The sequence below is a fragment of the Chlamydomonas reinhardtii genome, chromosome 15 (genome assembly GCF_000002595.2).
Source record: "Chlamydomonas reinhardtii strain CC-503 cw92 mt+ chromosome 15, whole genome shotgun sequence".
Taxonomy (NCBI): domain Eukaryota; kingdom Viridiplantae; phylum Chlorophyta; class Chlorophyceae; order Chlamydomonadales; family Chlamydomonadaceae; genus Chlamydomonas; species Chlamydomonas reinhardtii.
Genome location: NC_057018.1, coordinates 1,255,543 through 1,282,431, shown reverse-complemented (window position 1 = coordinate 1,282,431; position 26,889 = coordinate 1,255,543). Strand labels below are relative to the sequence as shown.

The 26,889-nt window shown below is 64.4% G+C and overlaps 2 protein-coding genes across 2 annotated transcripts; one reads left to right on the top strand and one right to left on the bottom strand.

Moving 5' to 3' along the window:
* Positions 1 to 50: 50 nt before the first annotated feature.
* Positions 51 to 22,182, bottom strand: CHLRE_15g641650v5 (uncharacterized protein). The gene is made up of 24 exons (XM_043070673.1): positions 19,823 to 22,182; positions 18,963 to 19,441; positions 18,330 to 18,558; positions 17,154 to 18,031; positions 15,377 to 16,703; positions 14,937 to 15,022; positions 13,285 to 14,533; positions 12,163 to 12,318; positions 11,615 to 11,845; positions 10,510 to 11,232; positions 9,537 to 10,064; positions 9,145 to 9,203; positions 8,789 to 8,942; positions 8,141 to 8,446; positions 7,597 to 7,645; positions 7,201 to 7,252; positions 6,270 to 6,729; positions 5,469 to 5,906; positions 4,742 to 5,050; positions 4,255 to 4,329; positions 3,703 to 3,911; positions 3,037 to 3,123; positions 1,963 to 2,612; positions 51 to 1,443 (listed from the first exon to the last, which is right to left on the bottom strand). The coding sequence occupies exons 1-24, from the start codon at positions 21,761 to 21,763 to the stop codon at positions 1,163 to 1,165; spliced, it is 10,956 nt and encodes a 3,651-aa protein (XP_042916531.1). The 5' UTR covers positions 21,764 to 22,182; the 3' UTR covers positions 51 to 1,162.
* Positions 22,183 to 22,282: 100 nt separating this feature from the next.
* CHLRE_15g641600v5 (uncharacterized protein) lies at positions 22,283 to 26,768 on the top strand. The gene is made up of 6 exons (XM_001703019.2): positions 22,283 to 22,370; positions 22,564 to 22,657; positions 23,291 to 23,452; positions 24,404 to 24,522; positions 25,343 to 25,406; positions 25,873 to 26,768. Exons 2-6 carry the CDS (start codon positions 22,622 to 22,624, stop codon positions 25,948 to 25,950), a joined length of 459 nt encoding a protein of 152 aa, XP_001703071.2. The 5' UTR covers positions 22,283 to 22,370; positions 22,564 to 22,621; the 3' UTR covers positions 25,951 to 26,768.
* Positions 26,769 to 26,889: the final 121 nt, after the last annotated feature.

The window sequence follows — 26,889 nt, the reverse complement described above, 5'->3', positions numbered from 1 at the left end:
TGCAGGGCACCGGACAGCAGCTTGCCGTACATACATGTGTCATGTGCGCTAGCACATGATCGTGACGGAACACAACATGGCAGTTCCCTCCTGTGCTGCCTGCAAGCTCCGACAGCCTCTTCTGGCGTTGTGCGCATCCACTTCCGTTATCCCGCGTGAGGGGCGGGTGGGGTCACTGCCACGCTACCCTCGCCCTCTCCCCCCACCAGTCCACCACCGCGGCCATGGCTCCCAGCCTCCCAGCCACCACCCAGCCACCCCCTCACGGCCTCACCACGCGACCCGCGCATGCACCAGGTGTGGGCAAGGAAGCAACGAGCGGCTGCGCGTTAGTAGCAGTCGTCCTGAACCAACACACGTGTGCCGACAAAAGAGGCTGATGAAGCCATAGCTTCAACGAATATATTTGACACTAGCATGCAGAATACGTGCGCTGTGTGCGTGCCACTGTTCGCGCAGTCGTGCGGCGTGAGGAACCCAGTAGGCCCAGCAAGTAAGCGCCCGTTTCATTCGTCACCCGTGTTCCTTCCTCTCTTGACAGTCATGCATGGCAGCGCCACCTTGATTGCAAGTCTCAATTCTCAAGCTCTCAACACAACCCAGCTGCTCGCCCGCCCCCGTCGTGAGCAGTAGGCCCTAGGTCCCTCTGTCTTGCGTGTGTGGAAAGCAATGCAATGACCTCCAATCCGGTCCAACCCAATCCAACCAGTCATCTAGGTCCGGGGCACATTCCGGCACATCGCAACCACCAACCTCCTGCTGAATTGCAGCTGCACCCTACGGGACCTCGCCAACCTAAACCCTAAACCCTGTCCCATCGCACACATCCTCCTGCCTTGTTCACCCGCTGCCTTGCACCCACCATCCTTACTTGTCCCTCCTCAGCGTCGCCCCCGACCCGTTGCAATGAGTACGGCTGCATGACTGCACGTGCATCGGTGGCGAGCCAAAATCGCCACCCACCCGCTCCCATCTCCTCGCTTCCTTGCAGGCTTGAGCATCCAAGCACGCATAATCAGCAGCTGAGTCCGTAGTCCTGATGACTACCGCGTCCGCGTCCGCGACTAAGACTTGGCAGTCTGCATCAGTCTTCGATGCGCATCCTGTATCGCTTTTCCAACCATCTTTGCAACCGAACCCACTCGCAACCTTCGCTTCAGTTCTAGATCTGCACCCGGAACGGCAGCTCGTCATCGTAACCGTCACCGTAGAAGTCGTTGTTGGATCCGTAACCACCGTAACCCGCCGGTACGGCCGCCGCCCCAACCGCCGCCGCCGCTGGGTTTGAAAACAGCGCTGCGCCCGCGCCGCCGAAGCCGTACGCCCCGAGTCCGCGAGTGGCGGCGGCTGCGGCGGCCGGCGGGAGGGCGCCGGCGGCGGCGGGGGGCGGAAGGTGGGGGGCTGGGTGACCGGAGGGCCACACATGCTCCCGGCAGCCCATGCCTGCATGGGTCGAGACCGGCGAGGGTTGTGGCGAGGGGTGGGAAGGATTGGTTGAGAGCATTGTTATGTTGTGGGCGGGGGATCCGGATGGCAGCACAAGTGAGGGGGGTGGCTGTGGCAGGGGTTTCATCGGTACTAGGAAACACTGTACTTGCCATCCTGTACTGCCTCTGCACTGGCACCATATCAGTCACCACAGGCACGCTACCCCGCATCGGGCTGCATCGCACACACTGCCTTTGCGCTATGTTTTCCTTGTGCCCTTTTAACACAGTTACCCTACCCATTATTCGCGCCCCAAACCCAGCCGCCATGCACACCATCGCACCCTTGCTCCCGCGCCCCCACACCCTCGCCCCTCGCCCCCTCCCCTTCCACCCACCCCTGCCGCACCCACCCACCCACCCACCCACCCCTCCCCTCCCTTCCACCCAACCCCCTCCCCTCCCCTTCCACCCACCCACCCCTCCCCTCCCCGCACCCACCCCTGCACCCACCCGCCCACCCACCCCAACTCACCCAGCACCGCCATCTCCGCCATCGCCGCCACCAGCGCCGCAAGGTCCTCATCCCCACCTGCACCCCCACCTGCACCCCCACCTTCACCTGCACCATCACCATCACCTGCACCTGCACTTTCACCGTCGCAATCCGCCTCCCCGCCCACACCCCCGCCCGCACCCCCGCCTGCACCACCTCCTCTCGCCTCCCCATCACCCTCCCCAACACCCTCCCAGCCGCCCCCTCCGCCCGCGCCGCCCCCCGCCGCCGGATCGGTCGCCGCCCCTCCGTCTCCTGTTGCTGCCCGGCAAGTGTCAGTTGCAACGGCGGCAGGTGTGGCAGTTGCGGCGGCAGTTGTGGCGGTTGTGTCGTCATCACCAACCGCCGTCGGCGCCGTCAGCATGCTGTCATCGTACGTGCCGAACAGCAAACCGAAACCGCTGCCGCCGACTGATCCAACCGCACCAACCGCACCAACGGAATCCGTTGCCACCGCTGCCGCCGCCGCCGCCCCCTGTTTGTGCAGCATCGGCAGGTGAGCTTGCGGGCCGCCGTTACGGTCGCGACCGTTACGGCCGCCGGCTGCGGTTGTGGCGATGGCGGCAGGTGGCGGCGGCGGCGCCAGCTGTCTCCGGATGAGCTCTGCACCGGCGCCTCGGTACGCACCCCTGCATATGTGTGTGTTTGTGTGTGTGTGTGTGTTGCGTTTTATTGTTGTTATTTTTGTTGGTGTGTCAGGTATCGCACCGCCGTCAGATGAATACGTGTCATACATGTGTGTGCTTGTTGCGGATTGTGCCAAGGCGGCGAGCGAGAGGGCCTGCATCGCACAACCCCCCCCCCCCCCGCCGGCCCTTCCCAAAGCCATCACCGCCGCTTCGCCTAGTCAATAGCCTTGCAATCCCCCAATCCCCGATCTGTCACAATCTCCCCATCACACCCCAAACGCCACCCATTCACCATACCCACCCATACCGCCCAACCACCACACCCAACCACCACACCCAACCGCCAGCCCCACCCGCCAGCCCCAAACACGAACCGCCACACCCAACCGCCAACCGCCACAACCACCACAACCGCCACGCCCACCTGGCCACGCACTGCCGCACCAGCTCCCGCCAGCATGTGTCCGCCAGCAGCACCGCGGGGTGCCCCACCACCACCAGCAGCGCGCGGCTGTTGATTTGTTTTGGGGGGTTTGTTTTGGGGGGTTACATTATTCAAGAAGTGAGAGTTGTTTTGGAGTGTGTGAATGTTGGGGGGTACTTCGCGGGGTGCCCCACCACCACCAGCAGCGCGCGACTGTTGATTTGTGGGGAGGGGGTGGGGGTGGGATTATGGAGGGGGAGAGTGTGTGTGTGTGTGGGGGGGGGGGGCGGGGGTGAGAGCGTGAGGGCGGGGGAGCGTGTGGGAGAGAGAGAGCACATGTGAGTGGTTATGTGCCCGAGCCCAAAGAATAGGGGTGGTGGTGGTGGTGGTGGTGGTGGAAAAGGGGGGCGGGGAAGGGGTTAAGGAAGATGGGGGGAAATTGATGACGGCAGGAACACATGGCAATCCTCATGACCCGATCTCCCATCACCAATCCCATGCAAGCTACCGTTGCTTCGCCCACAACCCCGCGCCCTTCTGGGTCTTGGTTCCGTTGGGTTTGGAATACACTAATCTCCCCCACGCCCACGCCCATCCCCACGCCCACGCCCACGGCCCCACCCAACCAACCCACCCACCCACCCTCACCCCCACGGGCCCACCCACCTGCGTGTGATGGCCACATTGAAGCGCTTGGGGTGCGACCACAGCCCCCCCACCGGCTCACTGGCACCCCCGCCGGCAGTAGCAGCAGCACCGGCAGTGGCAGTAGCAGCGGTGGCTGTAGCTGCCGGGGGCAGCGGCTGCTGGTATCGCGGCAGGGACTCGGGACGGGAGAGGACTGTGGAGATGAACACGATGCGCTCCTCCTGGCCCTGTGGATGTGTGAATTTGTGTGAATTTGCGTTAAGCAGGTTTGGCTGGTTTGGCTGGTTTGGTTGGTTTGGCAGGCATGCGGTTGGATGGTTGTGTTTTTATTGCACGTTGGATTTGGATGTAAATTCCGGATGTTGGCGCGGCTGGGATTTGGGCGGCGGAGCACCCCAGTACCACCCCACACGTCAGCAGGTCAAACCATTCTCGACCCTTTTCGCCCCCTCCCCCCTGGCATTCGTTGGGCCCGGACGCAGACCCCCGCCGCTGTACCGCTTTTCTTTGCACACATCTTTGCACACCCGGGCACCCCCCCCCCCCCCACCACCACACACACACACGCACCTGGTAGTCGTCCACAGTGCCGACACGCACGCCGCCCAGCCCCCTCTCGCGCAACAGCTGACGGAGCTTGAACACCTTTGGAGGTTTGAAACATCCGGAGGGGATTTAGAGGGATTTACAGTCATGGTTTTTTAAGAAGTGAAGGAGTAGACAGGAACAGTAGTGCAGCAGGGAAGGGAGGGGAGGTGGGGATGGTAGGGGAGGAAGTTGAGGTAGGGGAGGGGAGAAAGGGAGGATGTTTGCAGGGGCGGGCGGGGCGGGTGGGGAGGACGGGGTAAGAGGGTGGAGAGGGAGGAGGTGGAGGGGCGGCAAGGGCGGAAAGGAGGGCGACAGGGGTTCAAGCCTTCATGGCTGCAAAACACACCGCCCGCTTGCGCACTCGCTTGCCCCAACACCCGCAAACAACCACCCGAAACACGTCAAACACACCCGAAACACGTACACAGAACACTACGCAAACAGAACGCAGACACACGCTCACGCCTACCTGTTTGCGGTATGTGGCAATGATGCCGATGTCCTGTTGGCCCACCACAACCCCCTCCAACACCAGCGGGGCCCCCCTACTACTGCCGCTGCCGCCGCCGCCTCCATCGCCGCCGCCACCATCGCCATCTCCGCCGCCTCCGCCGCCATTGCCAACGCTGCTGCCCCGCTGCTGCTTTGGCGGCGGCTGCTTTGGCGGCTGCTGCGGCTGCTGATGCTGGTGCTGTTGTTGGCGGGCGGCGGCGGCAGTGGCGGCGGCGGCCCACGAGGCCCGTATGAGGCGATCCACCAGATCCACAACCGCCGCCGCCTGGTTGGTTGGTTGAAGGGGTTGAGTGGAGGGTGGTGAGTTGGTATGGTGAGTTGGTTGGTTCAAGAGCGGTGAGTTGGTTGGTTGGTTGAGTGGAGGGCGGTGAGTGGGTATGGTGAGTTGGTTGGTTCAAGAGGGTGAGTTGGTATAGTTGATTGGTTGGAGGGTGGTTGCTGCTGACCAAACGTTAACGCTCCCGGCAACCCAAACCCGTATGCCTCGGCAGCCCCGCCCCGCCCTGGCTTCGGGTCTTGGCTTTTGTGGTCCTGCCCCTTCCCGTCCCGCCTAACTGCCCCCAACCCCTTCTTCAACAATCATGAATGTAAGCCTGTACCGCTTTTCCATCGTTGCAACGCTCCCCCCTCCCCCCTCCCCCCCAACCCTTCCCCCCCGCCCCCCCGCCCCTCCAACTTCTCACCTCCATTGGGTTGAAGTAGGAGGGCGCGTCCAGCTCCTGAGCCTGCTGCCCCCGCACCCCGTAGAACAACATATGGGCCGGGGCAGCAGCCAGGGCCGGACCGCCCGCCTCCTCCCCCTCCTCCTCCTCCGCCTCCTCCCCTCCCTCCTCCTCCTCCTCCTCCTCGTCGTCCCTTCCATAGCACGCCGCCTCGGCCTCTTGTTCCAAACGTGCCGCGTCTCCCTGTGCGGTTGTGCGCTTGGCGGCGGCGCCGCCATTGGCACCGCCGCCGCCACGACCACCGCCGCCGCCGCTGCCATTGCCGCCGCCGCCGCCGCCGCCGTTGCCGCCGCCATTGCCGCCGCCATTGCCGCCGCCGCCATTGCCGCCGCCGCCGCCGCCGCTGCTGATGAGGAGGTCCCAGTCGGGCGGGCGAGAGGCGGACTGAGACACACACGCCTGAGGGAGGGCGGGGAGGGAGGGAGGGAGGGAGGGGAGGTAGCGTTGTGGAGTGTGTGTGTCGGGGGAGGGAGGAGGGCCGGGTAGGTGAGAGATCGCGGCATTGGCCGACACATCCCACACGGGCTGAAACACGAGTCGGTCTGCATCCCCGCCCCCGCCCCCAGCAACCGCCCCGCTTCCCCGTCCCCCCGCCCCTGCCACACTTCCCTAACCAACCATGAATATAACCCCCCGCTGGGGCCCCAAGTCAAAACATGCATCAACGAACTAAGGCAGGCCTTCGGCTGCCGCAACCACCCACCCACCAACCACCAATAACCCTAACCACCACCCCAACCACCCTAACCGCCCCAACCACACCTTGAGCTGCGTGTCGTAGAACAGGCGACTGGGCAGGTCCAGCAGCGGCGCCGCAGAGCGGTAGTTGCGGACCAGCATGACGCCCCGCAGCGGTTGGCGGTTGGGAAGCGGTTGGCGGTTGGACAGTGGTTGGGGTGCCGCCGCCGCCGGCGCCGCCACACTCTCGTCCTGTTCCCCTTCCTCTGCCTCCTCCGGGGAATCCCCCGCACCGCTGCTCATCTCTGTCTGCCCCTGCTGCCGCCCCTGCTGCTGCCGCCCCTCCTGCTGCCCCCGCCCCTGCTGCTGCCGCTCCTGCTGCCCCCGCCCCTGCTGACGCCGCTGCCGCCGCCGCAGCGCCCCCTCCACCGCCGCCGCCGCCGCCCGCGCCCGCTCCAGCTCCCCTCCCGGCCCCTCAACCGCCGCCGCGCTCATCAGCTGCTCCAACAAGCTCACACCCAGACCCGCCCGGGCCGCAGTGCCGCTGTGGGCAGCAAGAAGGCGGGCGGGCGTGTGGGCATGTGTCAGTCGGGCGTGTGTGGGTGTGTGTGCAGCAGGCAGCAGGCAGCGGGGTAGGGGGTTTGTTGGTTAGGTGGGTTTCGTAGGTTGCGGGTGCGTTTGAGGATGTTAGGTTAGTTGAGGTTTGGGTTGTTTTCACGTGCGGCAGCACAGCCAGGTAATCGCCTTCGGATCACATGCACAACACGGCGTTCGCATCAACAAACACGCACGGATTGGGGGAAACACGCACGGATTGGGGGAAACACGCACGTTCACGCCCACACGCCCGAACACACATACACATATACACACACACACACACACACCCACACCCACACCCACACCCACACCCACACCCACACCCACACCCACACCCACACCCACACCCACACCCACACCCACACCCACACACACACACACACACACACTCCCCCACCCACCCACACCCACCCACCTGCGCACCACTGGCCCCAGTTGTTTGGGGTCGCCACACAGCATTGCCACACCTGCGGCGGCGGCGGCGGCGGCGGCGGCAGCGGCGGCGGCAGATAGAGACAGAGACAGAGGCAGACAATGTCTCGTCTTTGCATCACACCAACACGACAACCGCAGGGATAGATAGAGAAGCGAGTTGAGTCGGCGGCGGCAGAGCAACATAATGAGTTCACGTCACACTGAACACACCCACGATGCAGAAGTGATGAGTCGAGTAGCCACGGTCAAGCAACGGGCGCCACATACCAAAAACACACATGCAGCCGCCACGCACCCCACACCTCCCTCACACGCCTTCCCCCCTCTCTCCCCATGCCATACCCCATGCGCTTCAATGCGCACTTTGCGACCTCACCTCCCTCGGCGCGCAGGGTCAGCGGGATGAGCGCCTCCGGCAGTTGCGCCTGTGTGTGTGGTGTGTGCTTATTGTTGTTAGCGGGGGTTGGCGGTGGCGGTGGCGATTGCGGGAATGTTTGGTCAATGACAGTTGCGGTGGTGGTTGTTGTTGTGGTGGTGGTGGTGGTGGTTGCGGTGGTGGTGGTGGTGGTGGTGGTGGTGGAGGTGGAGGTGGAGGTGGCAGCAGCAGTGGGAGCCAGTGGAGTGCGGGCAGTTCAAGGGTACCGGCAGTTGCGGTGTGTTCATCATTGTTGGTGATGTGACGGTGATGTCGATTGTGGCAGCAGTGGCGGTGGATGCGGCCTGGTGCAAGCATCCTAAACCAATCCCTTGACTGTCCTAACCGCCAAACAAGTGCGCCTAATCGCAACACCTAACCGCCACACACACACACACACACACACACACACACACACACACACACACACACACACACACACACACACACACACACACACACACGTCCCCATGTTTTCCTTGTGCTCTTTAACACACACACACACCTGCCCCGCCTCATCCACCATGACGTGCGAGAACTCCACCCGCCAGCCGTACATGGCGGCCGCGGCTGTAGCAGCAGCAGCAGCAGCCGGGGCGGCTGTAGCAAACCTGCTGTCGCTGCGGCTGCTGCGGCCGGCTGTAGCATTGCCAGCAGCAGCGGCCGCAGCAGCAGTAGCAGCGGCCGCAGCAGCAGCGGCTGTAGCATGCTGATCTGGAGGGGGCGGCGGCGCAGCGGCGGCCCGCAGGGCGGCGGTGAGGAACTCACCCTCCATTAAGAGTGCGGCGCTGCTGCAACTGCTCACCACCACCTGTTATTGGGTATGTGTGTGATGTTGGGTGTCCAGGGTTGTGTTGGGTTCCGAGTTGTTAATTGTTGTGATGCTGTGGGGGATGTACCGGCAATGTTGGATGGAATGTTGTTGATTGGGTGTTGGGTGTCGGGCGTGTTTCAACGTTTATTTGGCAGTATTATGTTGTGATGGTTGACGTGCAACACGTTTGTCGCCTCGCCGTCTCGAGCGGAGTGAAACCCTGGCTGGCGCCCGGATCTGCCTTCAAGACTCCATGCAGGGCCGTGCCGTGCCGTGGCGTGGCGTGGCAAACACACACACACGCTTTCGCCCCCCGCCCACACCCACCCACCCACCCACCGTGGCCCTCTGCAGCTCCTCCAGAGTAGGCAGCCGGAACGTGCCGCTGCCTCCCCCTCCCCCTCCCCCTCCTCCTGCCGTACCGCCGCCGCCGCCGCCGGCGTCGTCGAAGAGGCAGTACGGCAGCACGTCGGCCTTGGCCTCGACCACACGTCTGCAGCAGTTGGTGGTTGTTGGCGGTGGCGGTTAGTTAGTTAGGTGGCTGGCGGTTAGGTCGGTTGTCAGGGCCGGACAATCAAAGTACCGATCTCAACGGACGCCACCAAGCTAGCCCGGGACGCGCCACACCATGTACGGTACAAACACAAGCACACACGCACACGCAGTTACACAGGCGCACACACGCACACACACACCGGCGTGGGTCATTCAGACGCAGCAGCAATCCATCGCCCGCTGCCGGGCCCAGGGCAACCTGCAGCAGCATACAACAGGGGCCCGGGGGGAGGGGGGCAGCAGCAGGAGGGAGGGGGAGACATACACACACGTGCGTGGTGGAATGTGTACGGAATGTGCAGAAGGCTCTCGAGGTGTTTGCCCGTACGTGCCCGCCCCCCACACACAAACACGAACATGAACCCAAACCCAAACCCGAACCCAAACCCGAACCCGAACCCGAACCCGAACCCAAACCCAAACCCAAACCCAACACCAACACCAAAGCAAAACGCCAGCCAGAGCACCAGCGACAACACCAACCCGCACAAACACGAACATAAACACTAACACAAATTGCACGCACGCCTACCGCCAGGCTGGCCGCAATGAGGTCAGCGCTGTAGTTGGCGGGTGCCGTCAGCAGCAGCCGCAGCGGCGGCGGCGGCGGCGGTGGATTGGAGGTCGTGGCGGCCGTGGCGGCGGCAGCGGCAGTAGCTGGGGCCGTGGCAGCGGCAGTAGCAGCGGCAGCAGCAAGGCTGGGCCTGGGGCGGCGCACAATGTGGAAGACGTTGTTGCTGTTGCTACTGCCGCTGGCCCCCTGCGCAGTGGTGCCTGCGGCTGTAGCGCCTGCGGCTGTAGCTGCGCCATTGCCCGTGTCGTCATTCCCGTTCTCGGCGGCGTTCCTGCCACGCCCGCCGCCGCCGTCCCTGCCACGCCCGCCGCCGCCGCCAGCCCCATCAACACCGCTCCCGCCGCCACTGCTGGCATCAGCGGCATCAGCAGCGGTAGCAGCAGCGGCAGTAGCAGCAGTAGCAGCAGTGGTGGATGTGGAAGTGGCAGTAGCATGGCCGCTGCCGTAGTGGATCGCTGCGGGGCCGATGCCGTTGGCGCCCAGAATCTGTCACAGCGCACGGTTGAGCGAAACACACACGAACAAAACACACACGAACAAAACACACATGCAAATGCGGTGATGTCAAGAGAGCGCTCGCACAGGATGTGTGAGCATTAGATAAGAGAGGGCGGCGGCTGGCATGACGGTTGTGCCGCTACCTATCCTGTTGAGATAGACCGCATGCACCGTACACCGCACGCACAACCAGCAGCAAGATCGAACCGTTCCCTGCTGGTCACACGCTCCGTTGACCCCATTCCCAAACCCACGCACGCAACCCACGCACGCTAGGCACAACCCCAGACCCCGTCCGGAATGTGCCTGGCTACAACTCTGCTTCTACTAAACCCACATCATGAATGTAAAACCCCCACCCACCCACTCGCCCCCCTCCTCCCTCCTCCCTCCCCCCTCCTCCCTCCTCCCCCCCCCCCCCCGCCTGCCGCACCTGCAGTGCTGCCTCCACAAGCGTCACCGTCTTTCCCGTGCCCGGCGGCCCAAACAACACAAACGGCGGGCGGTAACCGTAACCATCTCCAAAACCGTAACCGCCGTAACCGTCACCGTTGCTTCTGTTGGCGCCCGCCACGAGCATTGCGCCAACCGCCAACCGCTGCTCCGGGTTGAGGTCCGTACCGCCCACCGGAACCAGCGCCGCCGCCAGCCGTACCGCTTCTGCAACGGAGGTGTCGGCGGCGGTTTGGTGGGGATGGTGGTTGGGCTGACCGGCTGTAGCTGCTGCCGCCGAGCCAACACCGCTGCCTCCGGAGGCAGTGGCGGCAGTAGCAGCGGACAGCTTCTGCCGCTGTTGCTGCTGCTGCGCCCCAGCAGTCGCAGCTGCTACAGCCACGGGCCCCGCCGCCACCACTGCTGCTGCTGCAGCTGTGGCTGTAGCTGTAGCTGGCGGCGGCAGTAGCAGCACGTGCGGCCTCAGCGCCGCCCGCAGCAGGGCGTCGTGCATGCGCACGAAGTGGGTGCGGTCGTAGGTGAAACACACGTGCGCCAGAGGCGGCTGTAGCAGCAGCTGCTGCTGCTCCTGCGGCGGCGGCGGCGGCTGTAGCGGTGCGGCTGCAGTGACAGCAGCGGTAGCGGCAGTAGCAGCGGCGGCGTGGCAGCGGCTGTGGCGCTGGTACAGGGCCTCCCAGTAGGGGGGCGGCATGAGCACAAGGACCTGCGTGTTTTGGGGGGGGGGGGGTGTCAGGGGATGTGTGGGGGGTTGCAAGTACAGCCCAAACTAACCTAATCAAGTGGAGGCGGCGTGGAGATGTGTGCGTGATAATTAATTCCGATTCGGAAGGTACCAAGGTTTGCAAGGATGCTTGGAAAAGCGGCACAGGATGCACTGAAGACTGCAGCCGGGGGGCAGTGTGGGAGTGTGTGGGGGGTTGCAAGTACAGCCCAAACTAAACCTAACCTAGCTAAGCCAAACTAGAGGATGGGGCGTGTGGAGGTGTATGTGGGGGTAGTCCTCCACTGCCCAAGAAACCAAGAACCCCAAGGGGTGGTGGCGGAAGCGTGAAGGTTACTTGGAAGGTGTAGGAACTGACACGCACCTGACCGCCATCAACCGCCAGCAGTTGGCCCGCAAACTCGGTCTCCCCCAGCGCCGCCTCGCCCTCCAGAGCAGCAGCCTCCACCTCCTCCTTTACCCTCCGCGCTTTTGACGGTTGCTGCGGTTGTTGCCGTTGCGGTTGCTTCTGTTGCGGTTGTTTCTGTTGTGGGTGTTGCCGTTGCGGCTCCAGCCGCACATACACGATGTCCCCAGGCACCAGGGCGGGTCGGCCCTGCGTGTGTGTGCGTGCGTGTCGTCAGGGCTTTGGATCCATACTCTTGGATGTGTTGTCAGGGGATGCTGCTGAGATGGGTGCTGCTGCTCGTGTGGGAGGGGCAAGGCGCGGTGGCACGAAACACACAGGTATGGCCACACACACGCACGCCACCACCACCACCATCAACCACACCCACCACCAACAACAACACCCACACCCACCACCAACAACAACACCCACACCCACCACCCCCCACATCAACCTCCATCATCCCCCCCCCCCCCCACACACACACAAAACACCACCACCAACCAACAACAACCCCCACCCACCTCCACCAGACCCGGCACGTCGAACACCGCCGCCAGCAGACCCGACCGCGCCGCCGCCGCCGCCCGCATGCCGCGCCGTACCGCCGCCGCCGCCCGCAGCCGCATCACAGCCTCGCCGCTGCCGCGCTGGCGCCGCACCGCCTCCAGCACAGCCGCCTGCACGGTGGGACGTGGGTGGTGCATTTATTGATGCGCAGATCGTGGGTGGTGCAAAATTGATGCGCAGATCGTGGGTGGTGCAAAATTGATGCGCAGATCGTGGGTGGTGCAAAATTGATGCGCAGATCGTGGGTGGTGCAAAATTGATGCGCAGATCGTGGGTGGTGCAAAATTGATGCGCAGATCGTGGGTGGTGCAAAATTGATGCGCAGATCGTGGGTGGTGCAAAATTGATGCGCAGATCGTGGGTGGTGCAAAATTGATGCGCAGATCGTGGGTGGTGCAAAATTGATGCGCAGATCGTGGGTGGTGCAAAATTGATGCGTAGATCGTGGGTGTTTGATTACATTTATGACTAGTCAAGGAAGTGGTAGACGGTAGACAATTGTGGGAGGGGGGCGTTACAGTCAGGATTGATCGAGAGGAAGGGAAGTTGTAGCCATTTGAACAGAAAGGGAGGGGGGCACAATTGTGGGAGGGGGGGCTGGAGCGGCCTGGTTGGGGCGCGTTGAGGAATGAACGACCAGAGCACAGCACAACATGAATAATAGCTTGCACAACATGAATAATTACGTGTGGTAGCAACAGGCAAGCGAGGCCGTAGATCCTCAACAGGACGCGGGTACAAAGCGTGGAGCGTTCTGGCGCCAGAGATGGATGGGACAGACGAGAGCGAGGAGAACGATGACGAGGTGCAAGTTCCGGGCGCGACGTGCATGAATTGACGGGGGCATGGGAACATTCTTGCCCCCAACCGCACATTCCTTGCGCTCCCTCTCCCCGCGCTCCCGCACCCCCACGCCGCAACCCCCAGCTCCCAGCCCCCAGCCCCCGCGCCCCCGCACCCCCCAGCCCCCAGCCCCCAGCCCCGAGCACACAACACACACACGCACACACACACACACACACACACACACACACATAAAGAAACCACACACGCAAAACACACACACACACACGCACCGGGTCCTCCCCCTGCAGCCCCAACGAGCCGCCGCCGTCGCCATCCGCCGCGCCCACCCACAGTGCCGCCGGGCTGCCCGCCGCCGCCGCCGCGCACTCGTCCACCGCCGCCGCCGCCGCCCGCGCCGCCGCCGCCGCACAATCCAGCTCCGTCGCCGCCGTCAATGACGTAAGCTGAGCAACTGCCGCCGCTAACTCCTTCAAGCCCTGTAGCAGCCGCGCCGCCACCGTAGCCGCCGCTGCCGCCGCCGCCATCTTCCCCGCCGCCGCCACCCCCTCCGCAGCCAGCGCCGCCGCCGCCGCATCCGCACCAAGGTCCAATGCGGTCACGGCCGCAGCGCCAACCGCCGTAACCGACTGCAGCACAAGCGCCGCGATGCCGCCAACTGCCAACCGCGCTGGCGGCGGTATGACCACACCAAACGTCACCGTGGCCTCCACCTCCGCCGCCGCCGCCGCCTCCTCCTTCACCTCCTCCGGCGCCGCCGCCGCCTTAACCCACCTGGCGAGCTGCCTCTGTAACGCCAACAGCCTCTGCATGGGCGCCACCGCTTCATCTCTGGCGGCACGCAATGCCGTACGGCCGCCGCCGCCGCCGCCGCCGGCAGTAGCAGTACTGCCGCTACTGCTGGTAATCCACGTGTCATCAGGAGCGGCAGTAGCCGTGGCGACGTCGTGAATAGCCGACAGGGCTGTTGCCACGACATGCACCATCTTCGGCACCAGAGCAATCTCCTGACTAAGCCACCGCGCCGCCGCCGCCGCCGCTTCCGCTGCTGTTACCACTGGCGGCGGTTCCGCCGCCGCCACCGCCGCCGCCGCCGCGCCAGCGGCGGTCGCCGCGTCGTCAGCGGCGGTCACCACGCCTTGGCGCGGCGGCGGCGGCGGCGGCGGCGGCGGCGGCGGCGGCCGCCACGGCGGCGGCAGGGGCAGTGCCGTACAGCTGTGCTGCGCCGCCAGTTTCGCCAGTCGGTGGCCGCGGTACGGCTTGGGCTCCGGCGGCGGCGGTGATGATGGTAGTTGTGATGATGCTGGTGCTGACGTGCCGCCGCCGCCGCCGCCGCCAGCGCCAACTGCTGCTGCTGCGGCGGCGGCGGCGGCGCTGGCGGTTGATGGTTGGTTGGGCGGTTGCTGTTGCTGCTGTGGCGGCGGCGGCGGCGGCGGCGGCCAGACGTCGAGTAGGCGGTACGAGGTCATGGCGTCGTCGAAGAGCGCCGTACGGGCTCGGGCGTTGTACAGATTGTACTGCCTGTGAGGGGGGTTGCGCCAGGTACGACAGACGGCGCATAGCGTGCAGAGGCGCCGGTGTGTGCGTGCGTGAGTTCAGGCGGGGAGATAGCGCTTGAATTCCCCACCGCGCAACGACACGGCAAGGCACGACACGAACCGCGACACGCACCCCAGGGGAACCTGTTTTCCCGAATCGGACGGCAAGGCGGGTCACAACCCGACCTCCTGCCAAACGGTTTCTAACCTTGCATTCCCCCCGCCCTTCCCCCCCCCGGTAGTTTAGCTTGGGTTGCTTTAGTTTGGGCTGGTATTTACTACCTCCCATCCTCCCCCCCCCCGCCCCTCCCTACCCAAACACACACACACACACACACACACACACACACACACACACACACACACACACACACACACACACACACCTTACATCCCGCTCCAGCACGCCCTCCTCCTCACACAGCAGTGCGCCGTAGCGCAGCAGCTCCCGCGCCTGGTGGCACACGTGCGCCTGCGCGTGGCCGTGTGGTGGTCGTGTGTGTTTAAAGTTTGTGTTTGTGTTTGGGTTTGGGATTGGGATTGGGATTGGGAACGATACGGTATTTGCAAAAGGCGCAAATGGAAGGGGTTTGCTTCTTTGGGATGGAGTACGGGATGGATGAGGCAGATGACGCAGATGAGGCAGATGCGACAGAGATGACAATAAACTGACGATGAATTGACGACCGTGTGCGTGTCAGCATGTGGCCGACAGGTAGCGTGTTGCGCACAAAGCCACATTTCAACTTTGACTCAAAACTGGACATACAACTCAAGCAAAACGCAACAGCAGTGACAGTGTGTCAGATAACTGTTTACAACTCACCCAGTGACGTTCGGCGGGCGTCGCCTCGCCGGCGCCGGCTTCAGCAGCAGCAGAGCTCATTGCCACACCCGCCGCCGCCATTCCCTCCGCCGTTGCCACTCCCGCCGCCACTCCCGCCGCCACTCCCGTAGCCGCCACTCCCGCCGCCGCCACTCCCGCCGCCGCCACTCCCGCCTCTCCCACCGCTGCCAGCGGCGGCAGTTTCGGCGGCGGAAGCGGCGGCGTCAGAAGCGGCGGCGGCGGACGCAACCGATCCAGGCGTGCCTGCAGCGCCCGGGCATTGGCGACAAACACCCCCTGCAGCTCGTCCAAACACACACGCCCCAGCCTCCCCGCCTCCGCCGCCGCCGCCGCTTCCTTCCGAGCGGTCTTGCTGCTGCCGCCGCCGCCACCGCCGCTACTGCCGCCGCCGCCACCGCTGCTACTGCCGCTACTGCCGAGACCAGCAGCAGTTGTCAAGATCGCGCCTGCCGTCTGCTGCAGCTGCTGAGCCCAGCTGTCACTGACACACGCCGCAACCCCCATCGTCCCGCCAATCCCACCGGCAGTAGCAATCACACCGGGGCCGCCCGGCTTACCAACGCCCCCGGCCGCCGCCGCCGTCGCCCCCACTGCCGCTGCTGCTCGCTGCTCCAGTCCTTCCACACCTCCTCCTCCCACTCCTCCTCCTCCCACTCCTCCCGCCACGTCTCCTCGTGTCAGGAAAGACAGAAGGCCGTGCAGCCGCGCAAACGCGGGCCCGCCCACGCCACCGCCGCCGCCGCCCTCCGCCGCCATCGCCCAGGCCGCCGCCGCCGACGCCGACGCCGCCACCGCCGGCGGCGCCGCTGCTGCTGCCGTAGCCACCCCCAAAACCTCCACCCCTTCCACCCCCGCCATGCCCCCGGCAGCGCCGCCAGCGCCACTGCCGCTGCCGCCACCAACCGCCGCCGCCGCCGCCAACGCCGCCGCCGCCGCCGCCGGCGCTGCCGCCACCAGCCCACATTCGGTCGCGAACGCCTCCGCCGCCATCCGAAAAAGCGGCCCGCCCCGAACCGCGCCAAGCGCCCGGCTGTAGCGGCTGACCGCCTGCGGCGGCTGTAGCAGCCGCCGCCACCCCTCCTCCGACGGCTGTAGCAGCGCCAGTGCTTGTACGAGCGCCCTGGCGGCGGCGAAGGCGGGCGGCGCCGCCGCCAGCGCCGGGCCGGGCAGCGCGGGCGGGCAGTATGGCAGGCCGGCAGCGCGCGGGGGGCTGAGGATGGGGTAGGTGGGGGGCGGCGGGAAGAGCGCGGAGGCCAGCGGGACGGGGCACACGCACAGGCGTGCGGGCGGCGTGGTGAATAGCGTCCTGTGTGGGTTGTGTGAGTGTGTGTGTGTGGGTTTGAGTTTTTGGTTTCGGGCTGGTGGGGGGGGGGAGGGCCTGCGCTAGTTGTGAGTGAGCGGTTAGTACGATTAGTCTGTGCCCTGGGTTTTGCTTTGTTGCCTTGGGTACAAAGCACATACCGCACACGTGACAACACACGACCTTACGTACACCGGTTGTTTATTTCAGGGTTGGGTGTGATTGGCACGCACACACCGCCTGCGCCACGCACACACGATGCCGCCCGTGCCTGCCATGGCCCCACACCTTCACGCATACCATCATGCACACAGAGTGCTGCATCCCGGCTAAGACCCCAAGCAATGGCCCTCCCAACAGACCCAACGCCCAACTCCTCCCCCAACGCACGCACACGCACACGCGCACGCATACGCATACGCACACGCACACGCACGCGCACACGCACACACACACCTGAGCGCCAACGGAATGAACGGCACGGCGGTTGGTTTCAACAGACCGTTGACTTCCATCAACCGCTTCCGGTCAACCACCGCAACTGACACGCTGCGAACGGCAACCGCCACCAACGACGGCGGCGGCAGCGGCGGCGGCGGCGGCGGCGTCAACCCCCCATTGCCATTGCCAGCCCCTCTCCACCATCGGCTGAGGATGGTGCTGCTACTGCAAATGACGCCTTCCCTGCTACTGCCACTGTTACTGCCGCTACTGCTGCTACTGCCGAGAACGCCCGCCGCCGCCGCCTCTTGGGCCACAGCCGCCAGCGCTGCCTTGGTCGCCTCCGCTACTGCCTTCCCCTCCCCGGCTCCTGCTGCTGGTGCTGCTGCTACTGCTGCCCCTGTCGGCGGCGGCGGCGGCGGTGGCAGTAGCCGCTCGTTGCCATCGCCGCCCTCCTCCTCTTTTTCCTCCGCCGCTGCCGCCGCTGCCGCTGCCGCAGCCGCCGCGGCGAGTGCCAAGCCGCACCAGACGCGGTCATGTGTACGGGCCGCGTTCGCATCGGCAGTAGCAGCAGCAACAGCAGCAGTAGCAGCAGCACCAATAGCCGTCTCATTATCAGAGGCTGTAGCACTGTCGGCGGCACCCGCACCGGCACCCGCACCGGCGGCAGGCGCGGGCAGTAGCTGCATGCCCGGCGGCAGGAGCAGCTGCGGCTGTAGCAGCTGTGGCTGTAGCAACTGTGGCGGTGGCAGTGGCTGTAGCAGATGTGGCGGCAGTGGCAGTGGCTGTAGCAGCAGCTGCTGCAGCTCTAGCGGGCTGAGGTCCAGGAGGCAGGTGAGCAGTAGCAGCTGCCGCAGCAGGCCGCGCTCGGACTTGCGGCCCGCGAAGTTTGCCTGTTTGGTGGGTTGCATCGTTCAGGGAACGAATGTTTTGCTTTTTCAAGGATCGCAAACACGAGGGAATTTGACGAGCCTTACCTGCCAACCGCTACCCACCGAAGGCCCCGTGCACCTCTCATGCCGCACAGCCTGTATATCACCCATCACTCCAACACCCATGCAGACACGAAACATGAACACACTACCATGAACCACACACAAAACCCACAAAACCCGCAAGTAAATACCGTACACATCACACCACAAGGCACAAGTAAAAAAGCGACCTTCTTCACCCACTCGCCCACCCCACCTGCGCCACATCCAGCTCCACTCGCAACACGTACTCCGACCCAGGCAGTAGCAGCACCGCCACACCGCCGCCGCTGCTACAGCCGCCGCCACCGCCACCGCCGCCGCCGCCGCCGCCGCTGCCAGCACCCCGGCCGCCGGCTGTAGCAGCAGCGGACGCGAGAGCGGCTGTAGCAGCAGCGGGCTTGGGCTTGGTTGTAGCAGCCACGAGTCCGGCGTCATCCATTAGCCTGCGGCCGGCAGAATGATACTTTCTTGAACGTTCTCCTTATCCTAAACAAATGCTGTATCTCTTGAAGCCAGTCGTACTGTCAGATGCGTGGGAAGCATGCAAGGTTGCGCGCGCGCGTACGTACAACCCGTTCACCCACCACCCACCGCTCACCCAGCCCCCATTCCCCCACCCCGCAAACCCCAGCCCCCCGCCATCACTTCCACACCCACACCCACACCCACAGCCACACCCACACCCACACCCACACCCACACCCACACCCACACCCACACCCACACCCACACCCACAAACACACCCACACCCACCCACACCCACCCCCACCCCCACCCACACCCACACACCCTACCCCAAACCTCACACACACACCATCCCGGACCTTGCACGCACACACACACACACCTGAGGCAGTGCCCAAAGGGCGGCGCCAGTCGGACGTGCAGCAGCAGCGCCGGCGCCCACCTCGCGTTGCGCACACGGAACCGCGCAACCGCCTTTGTGGCGGCGGGCTGTGTGCTAGCACCGCCGCTGCTACTGCCACTGCCAACCCCGCCCTTGCCGCTTCTGCTACTGCCGCCACTGTCTTCTGGTGACGTTGCTACAGCCTGCGGCGCCGCCACGGGCCCGCCAATCGCAACCACCCCAAAGTCCACGTCGCCGGAAATCTCCAGCCCCGCTGGAGGAGCGCCGCCGCCGCCGCCGCCGAAGCCGCCGCCGCCGCCGCCGAAGCCGCCGCCGCCGCCGCCGCCGCCGCCGATGTCACTGCTACTGCCACGGTTGTTGCCCGGGCCCGAGGCCAGCGCTAGGGCTGTGGACCGTGGGCCCGCTGCAGCCGCCGCCGCAGCTGAGGAGGAGCCGGATGACGACGACAGCAGCGCGGCCTGTGGGGCAGCGGGCACAAGATGCATGAACTGACAGAAATCAAAGATAAAATGGACCAGGCAAGAAAGGACAAGGCAAGCAAGGGAACACTGCGCCCCGTTACTAGTCATGCCTTCGCAGTGTGGCCGTTCACATGTACCGTGCCGTACTGTACGGGATGCCAGCCAGCCACTGCTGCAATTAACCTATCCGATCTATCCGATCTATCCGATCCGTGCCCCGCTGCCTCCATCCACTCCACCTCCACCTACTAGCACACACGTTTTCCACCTGCAGCCTCTCCACGCCGCCCGCCCACCCGCCCACGCCTCAACACGCACGCAGGACGCCAACCACCCACCCACCCGCCCAACCGCCCATCCACCTACCCATCCACCCACCTGCAGCCGTTCAACGCCGCCCGCCGCCGCCCATCGAGCCACCGCCGCCGGCAGCGGGACCACCAGCGGCGGCGGCGCGCCTTCGGATGACGGCGGCGGCGGCGGCGGCGGCGGTGATGGCGGCGAGCTGGGGGGCGGCGGTGCGGAATCAGAGGCAATGGCGGTGGAGGTGGCAGCGGTGGCGGCGGCGGTGGCGGCGGCGGCGGCGGCGGCAGTCAGCGCTCCGCCGGGCAGTTGTGGGCCGTACGGACCCCGCGGAACCATGCCGTACACTGGCGTTGGGCCACTGCCGCCGCCGCCACCGCTGTACAGTGACGGCGGCCCACTCCCGCCGCCAACGTACTCTGAAGGAGGGCCGCCGCCACCAGCGGAACCGCCGCTGCCCATTTGCATCACGGGAGGAGGCTGCTGTAGCGGGCTGTACGGCATTCCATTCGGCACCGGCCCGTACGGCATTGCTCCGTATGGCAACTCGTACGGCTGCTGGGTGTACGGCGGCCGGAGAACGGGTGCGGCACCCGGCGGCGGCGGCATCACCATCCCGTACGGCACAGGGAGCGGGTACTGCAGCGGGTACTGCAGCGGGTACTGCAGCGGCTGTGCGTGCACCATTTCTGGTGGCGCCTGTTGTGGCATCAATGGCGGCAGCGGACCCGGCATGCCGCCACGATTTACCCAGCCATGCACTTCCCCGCCGCCGCGGCCACCAGCGTGCATGGGTGGCGCGCCGCCGCCGCCGCCGCCGCCGCCGCCAACGCCAACACCAACGCCGCCGCCACCGCCGCCGCCACCGTCACCACCAACGCCACCACCAACGCCGCCGCCGCCACCAATGCTGGCCGCGCCCGGCGGCATCACAAGAGCCAGTGGACCATCTGGCGGCGCACCGTACGGTGACGCCCCGTACAGCGGCATTCTGTACGGTGGCGCCCCGTACAGAGGCATTCCGTACGGTGGCGCCCCGTACAGAGGCATTCCGTACGGTAGCGCCCCGTACAGAGGCATTTCGTACGGTGGCATTCCGAAGGGCAGCTCGCCGTATGGGTAGGGGTAGGGGTAGGGGTAGGGGTACGACATGCCCGCTGGCGATGGCGGCTGTGCTGGCATCATGCCTGGTTGCAGCATCATGCCTGGTTGCAGCATCATGCCTGGTTGCAGCATCATGCCTGGTTGCGGCTGCATCCCTGGCAGCAGCATCCCTGGCGGCTGCACAGGCGGCATCAATTGCTGCTGCTGCTGCTCCTGTCGTTGCTGCTCCTGTCGCTGCTGCAGCTGTTGCTGCTGCCGCTGCTGCTGCTGCTGCTGCTCCAGCTGTTGGTGGTGGTGTTGGTGCAGCCACTGCAGCTGCTGTTGGTGGTGGTGCGCCAGGAGTTGCTGCTGGTGGTGCATCATCATTTGCATTCCGATGTGATCGCGCGGCGACGGCATGTGGTGTTGCTGCTGCTGCTGAGGTGGTTGCTGAGGTGGTTGCTGAGGCTGTTGCTGAGGCTGGTGCATGGGTGGCAGCGGCGGCGGAGGCGCAGCCAGCAAGCCGGGGTAATAATGCATGTAAAGATACTGATAAGGATGAGGCTGGGGTTGGGGCTGTGCTTGGATTTGGGGCTGGGCTGGGTGCTGGTAGTCGGCGGTGGGTGCACGCCGAGGCGCCCGCGTCCCCGCCCCAACCCCAGCAGGGCCTGCTCCGCCACCGGCTGTAGCAGCAGCAGCAGCAGCAGCAGCAGCAGCAGCACTGGTACCGGCTGTAGCGGCGCTGGTACCGGCTGTAGCAGCACTCCTGATACTGCTTTGGCCGTGCTGGGAAAGCGGACCGGCAGCAGCCGCGGAGCTGAACCGAGAGGCAGCGGCGTGCTGTGCGGAAGCTGCCAGCGAGGGCCACTCCTCCTGTGGTGCTGCTGCTGCTGCACCTGCCTGCGGCTGCTTGCTTGCGGGCTGCTTCCGCATCGCCACAGGATTAAAGAGGAAGATGGCGAGAGGTGCGAAGGGCTGGCAGCGGGAGGGGCGAGAGCAGCAGCAGCATGGCCCAGCGCTTTGGGGCCCTCGGGGGTTGGCCCGCCGGGCCTGCTGCGGTTGGCGCGAGTGCGACTGGACCGGGGTTGAGCTGGTTCCTCAGACCTGCCGTATGGCTACAGAACTGCTAAGAAGCCCGTGCCTCCTGTAAGCTTTGGCTTCGCTACATGGTGCACGCACGCTTCCTTTAACGGACAGCTTGTGTCGGTGCCGATCTAAAGTCGTTTCGTACATATGTATGAAGATGAGATGATGAGAAATGCAGCGAGCGCGTATCAAGTGTTTGCAAAGGTAGGACGCTCGCGAACAGGTTTGGCCAACAGGAAGGCTCTTCTGCGCAGCCCGTAAGGAAGCTATTGATATGGTTATGAATGGAAGCTTCATTAGCTGAGCATCGCGTCCAGGTTGTGCTTTAAGCAAATCGCATGGAAACCGAAATCCGCATGCGTGCACCCGACAAAAGCACGAGGCCCCGCGGCCGTTTGCTATGCAATTTGCAGCTTGCGACACATCTAATGCTCGCTAGGCACTGTGTCCTGAGGTGAGGGCTAGCGTAACAATCCGAGTCAGCGGCGAGCAGAGAACCACACACAGAATCCATGCGCGCTTCTTCTGTTGGCAAAGGCCTCCGGCTCCGCCTTAATACTGGGCATACGGCACAATCTCTAAAACTAGCCCCAACGTGCCTGAAAGAGTCAGAGTAACGTGTCTTGCTCGCCGACGCCTGCCTCCAGGGTGCCCTCAAGCTGCTGCCGGCCGCAGAGGCGGGCCCTGCTCACCACGCGAACAGCGATGGCGGAGCACACGAACGGCAACGGAGCCAAGGAGGTAAGCAAAGTGCCCCACCAGCAGGATAGCTAGCTCACGACAGTTCTTGGGAATCGGAGCATGACGTGCCGGGGGGGCAAGGGGGCTACGTGGCGTGTGCGCACTGCGCAGCTGGCAAGGGCGTGACGTGACCCCATGGGAGGGCGACACGGGTGACCACACGCACTCCACACACACGTGGAATGTGTCGCACCTGGAGCATTCCGCCAGCTCCTATTCTTACCACACGTCGCAACGCTGCCGGGATCCTGTCCCCGGGAGCCTCGCCTACTGGCCCCACACATATCCAGTATTACCCACCTCCGTTCCCCCTCCCTCTTCCCCTTTTTCCCCATCCTCCCTCCCTGCCCCTCTGTCACCTCCTCGCCCCTCCATTAACATTGCCCGCACTCCCCCCGTCTGCCTCCGCGGGTCGCCCGCCCTCCCTCTGCGCGGTGGCCCCGTCAACCGCGGCCGTCGCTGCTGCTGCTACTACCGCCGCTGCTACTGCTCCTGCTCGCCCCATGCTCCCCGTGTGCTGCTACTGCCGCTGCTACTGTCGCCAATGGTGGCGGTGCTGCTGCTCCGGCCGGGTGTGCGGCCGACGCCGCGCCGCCTCCCCAACCGCCGTCAACCGCTCCGCCCAACCGCCAGGCTGCGGCGGCGGCGGACCAACCAACCGCCACGGGGCCGCGCAACGTGCTGGGCGGGCCGTTGGGCTGCTGCTGCTCCAGCCCGTACAAAACCGGTTACTTTCGTGACGGTTTCTGCCGTACGGACGAGTCGGACTTCGGGCGACACGTGGTATGCGCGCAGGTGGGTTGCAGGCGGTTGGGTCGTGTCGTGTGGGTGGTTAGGCGTTTGGGTGGTTGATTGGCTGGTTGGGTGCATGTGCCTGGGATGGAATGGAGCGTGTAGAGCGGGTTTGGCGGGCTAGGTGGGCGTGGGGATACCCGTCGGGCTGGAAGGGTGGGCAGGGTGGGTGGGTTGGAAAGCCGCTGGGGAAAGGTTTTGAAAAGCTGTATGGGGGAGTTGTAAAGACCAGCCCAAACTAAACCAAACCAAGCCAAACTAGCAGAGCACAGGCATAGGCGTTAGTTGCAAGCGATAATACTTATCAAAGGAAGCCGAGGCGTCGTGGAGAAGCAGGGGGGCTGGCTGGCGTGGGGGCGGCAGGCTGGGTTGGTTGGAAGGCGCTGGGAAGGGATGTCGAGAAGCCGCTGGGGAGGAGGTTTGGAAACGCTGTGGGGTGGGCTGGGCAGCGGGTGTCTCCTGCTGTGTGCGTGTGTGGCGTGCTGTGACGCGTGCCGCCGGGAATGCACGAAGATAATCGGATAATGAGAGGTGATGCCGGGTCGTGGCTGCGCGCGGTGAGCTGGTTGAAGAGGTGTGCCAGATTGAGGGGATGAAAGGAAAGCACGCCGCCCTCCCCCAAGCACCGGCATCCCACTACTTCCAAGGACACCACCCCACTTCTCTCACAATACACATACACATCATTATTGCCCCTCCGTCACCCACACCACGCACACTACCGCCCCAGCCGACCCCACTGCACCCCCACCCACCACCACGCACGCACATACGCACACACATCTGCACACTGTCTTTGCGCTGTGTCTTCCTTGTGCTCTTTAACACACATATACACACACACCTCCACCCCCCACACACACATAACCCCCCACCCACCCACCCCACAAACCCCCAAACCCAAACCCACACAAACACAAACACAAACACGCACACACGCGCACGTGCCCCCAGGTGACGGAGGACTTTCTGCTGTACACGCGCGGGCTCGGCAACGACCTCATGACACCTGCGCCCTGGTACAACTTCCCCGGCCTCAAGCCCGGGGACAAGTGGTGCTTGTGCGCTGTGCGGTGAGCGGGAACGATTGATAATACGGCATACGGTATGATAAGTTGGGATTGGGGATTTTCCAAGCTTTTGTGCGACAAGGTAGTCAGGAAAACAGCTGTGAAAACATTCACTGTATCGGAAACGTCGGGATCCGAAGGGGGAGAGGGACGGGCATGTGGTGATATGGTGTTGGTGCGCTGTGCGGTGAGTGGAGTGGGGAGGGGGGATAGTGAGAGGGCACGGGAAAAGGAAGAGGAGGGAGAAGGGCTTGCGTGGCACTGCGTGTGCGCTTGCATTCTGTGAATGGTATATCAAGTACGCCAGCGAACGATGCGGCGGTCGGGATTGCAGGGGTGGGGGGGGAGGGGAAGGGTGGAGGCACGTGTGCGTGCGTGTTTGGTGGGGGTTGCAGAAGAATGGCGGCGGCGCGGGAGAGCCCTTGGAGGGCGGGGGCGGGGGAGTGAGGCGAAGTGTGGCGCGTGTGTATACGTTATGTGTGTTCTGTATGCGATGTGACTTGCGCTCGCAACCTGTGTGACCCGCCGTGATGATGGGGATGGGGATGGGGCGGGACGCGGGTCTGGGAGTTCAGCAGCACACAGCCTGCAAAAACCCGTACACAAGAGGGGGCGGAGGACGGGGAAAAGAGGGGCAAGGAAGGGACCCCCACTGACACGCCCCCCTTCACTGCGTAAACTTAATGCGTGTAACCCCACACACACACACACACACACACACACACACACACACACACACACACACACACACACACACACACACACACACACACACACATACTCGCACACGCTCGCACACACACATTCACACACGTGCCCCCAGGTGGCGCGAGGCGATGCAGGTGGGCAAGGCGCCGCCGGTGTTCCTCAAATGCACACACGCCAAGGTGGGTGTGGGGTGTGGTGGGACAGGGTTCAAGGCAGGTTGGCGAGGTCCCGTAGGGTGCAGCCGATGCCCAGACCCGTAAGCAGACAGCAAACAGTTTGCAGTGGTAGAGCAGAAGTGCATGGCTGGTCGAACGCCAAGGTGGGTGTGGAGTGTGGTGCGGTGGGGCTGTGGTCGGGCGCAGGGTGTGGGGTGGAGTGGGGTGGGATGTGTTGGAGTGAAGTGGAGTGGGGTGGGCTGTGGCGGGCGGGTTAGGTGGGGCCAAGGGCCGGGGCGAGGCAGGTGGTGGCGGGGTGCCCGCTGGGAGCGTGTCTGTGTGGGTTTGGGGCTCTCGCTTGGGCGTGACTACTTACATACAAGGCGGGAAAACCTTAGCGATGGAGGTTGCTCCAAACATACCGCCTCTTACATTTCTATATCACCGTCCTTACATACACACACGCCGCCCCCACCGCGTTCACGCACAGGCCCTGGAATACGTGGCGCTGGAGGACCTGAAGCGATTCGCGCTCGACCTGGATGAATGCGGCGCCGCCGGCAACTAACTTGCTAGCTAGCATTAGCCAGCTAGCTAGCATTAGCAAGCTAGCTAGCATTAGCCAGCTAGCGTCAGCCAGGTAGCTAGGTGGCGCTCGCCAGCGCGTGTACACGACCGAATGGCTTGTACGCCGTTTGTGCATTTGGTGGTACGGAGCGGGTCGATGGCGCGGCCAAATGTATTTGTTTGGAGTCTTCTCATATGGTTGCTTACGCAATGCTCGGGAGGTGGGCGTGACATATCATATAAAACACTCCGATACGCCTGCCTGGTGCGGTGCGGTTGTATACGCTGCTGCTGGAGCGGAGTGCGCGGTGCTTCCAGCATGCTCCACAGAGGTAACAAGCAGGCACAGGCAGGCACAGGCAGCTCGAGGTCGATGCTGTTTATTCTGGAGCGGAGTGCGCGGCGAAGCTGTGTAGGCTTTGCCTTAAGGGCGGGCGCGGGGCAGGACAGGAGCCGTGCATGGAGAACCGAGTGGCTAAATCGTACGTTTGAACTGCCGCTGTCAGGGGAAGGGGATACTACCTAGCAACGCTGACATGTATGGACGCGAAGGCAGTAGCACTGTCGCAAGGGGACAATGTGGCGAGTGATGAGGTGAGATATAGAGGCTGGAGAGGGAGAATGCAGGCGAAGAGGTGGGCGGGTACGTGTGGGAGGCGCCATGCCAGTTTTAACTTTGGGGCAGGCGGCGGGGAATGTCAGGCAGGGGACCAGGGCACGGGACCAGGGGTAGCAGAGGCTATTACCCTACTGATCATTGGGCCCAAGATGGGGTGACGAGTTAGCTATATTGAAGGACTTCACAGTGCAACTATACATGTGGCACGCGGGCGGGAGCCTCAGCTCGGCGGTCAGGGTCGACAAGCCATTCCCAGCGAGCTGCCTTGGGACCATCCCCACCACCGCTAGCCCAGCCCCCCTCGCTCGCTACGTATTGCCG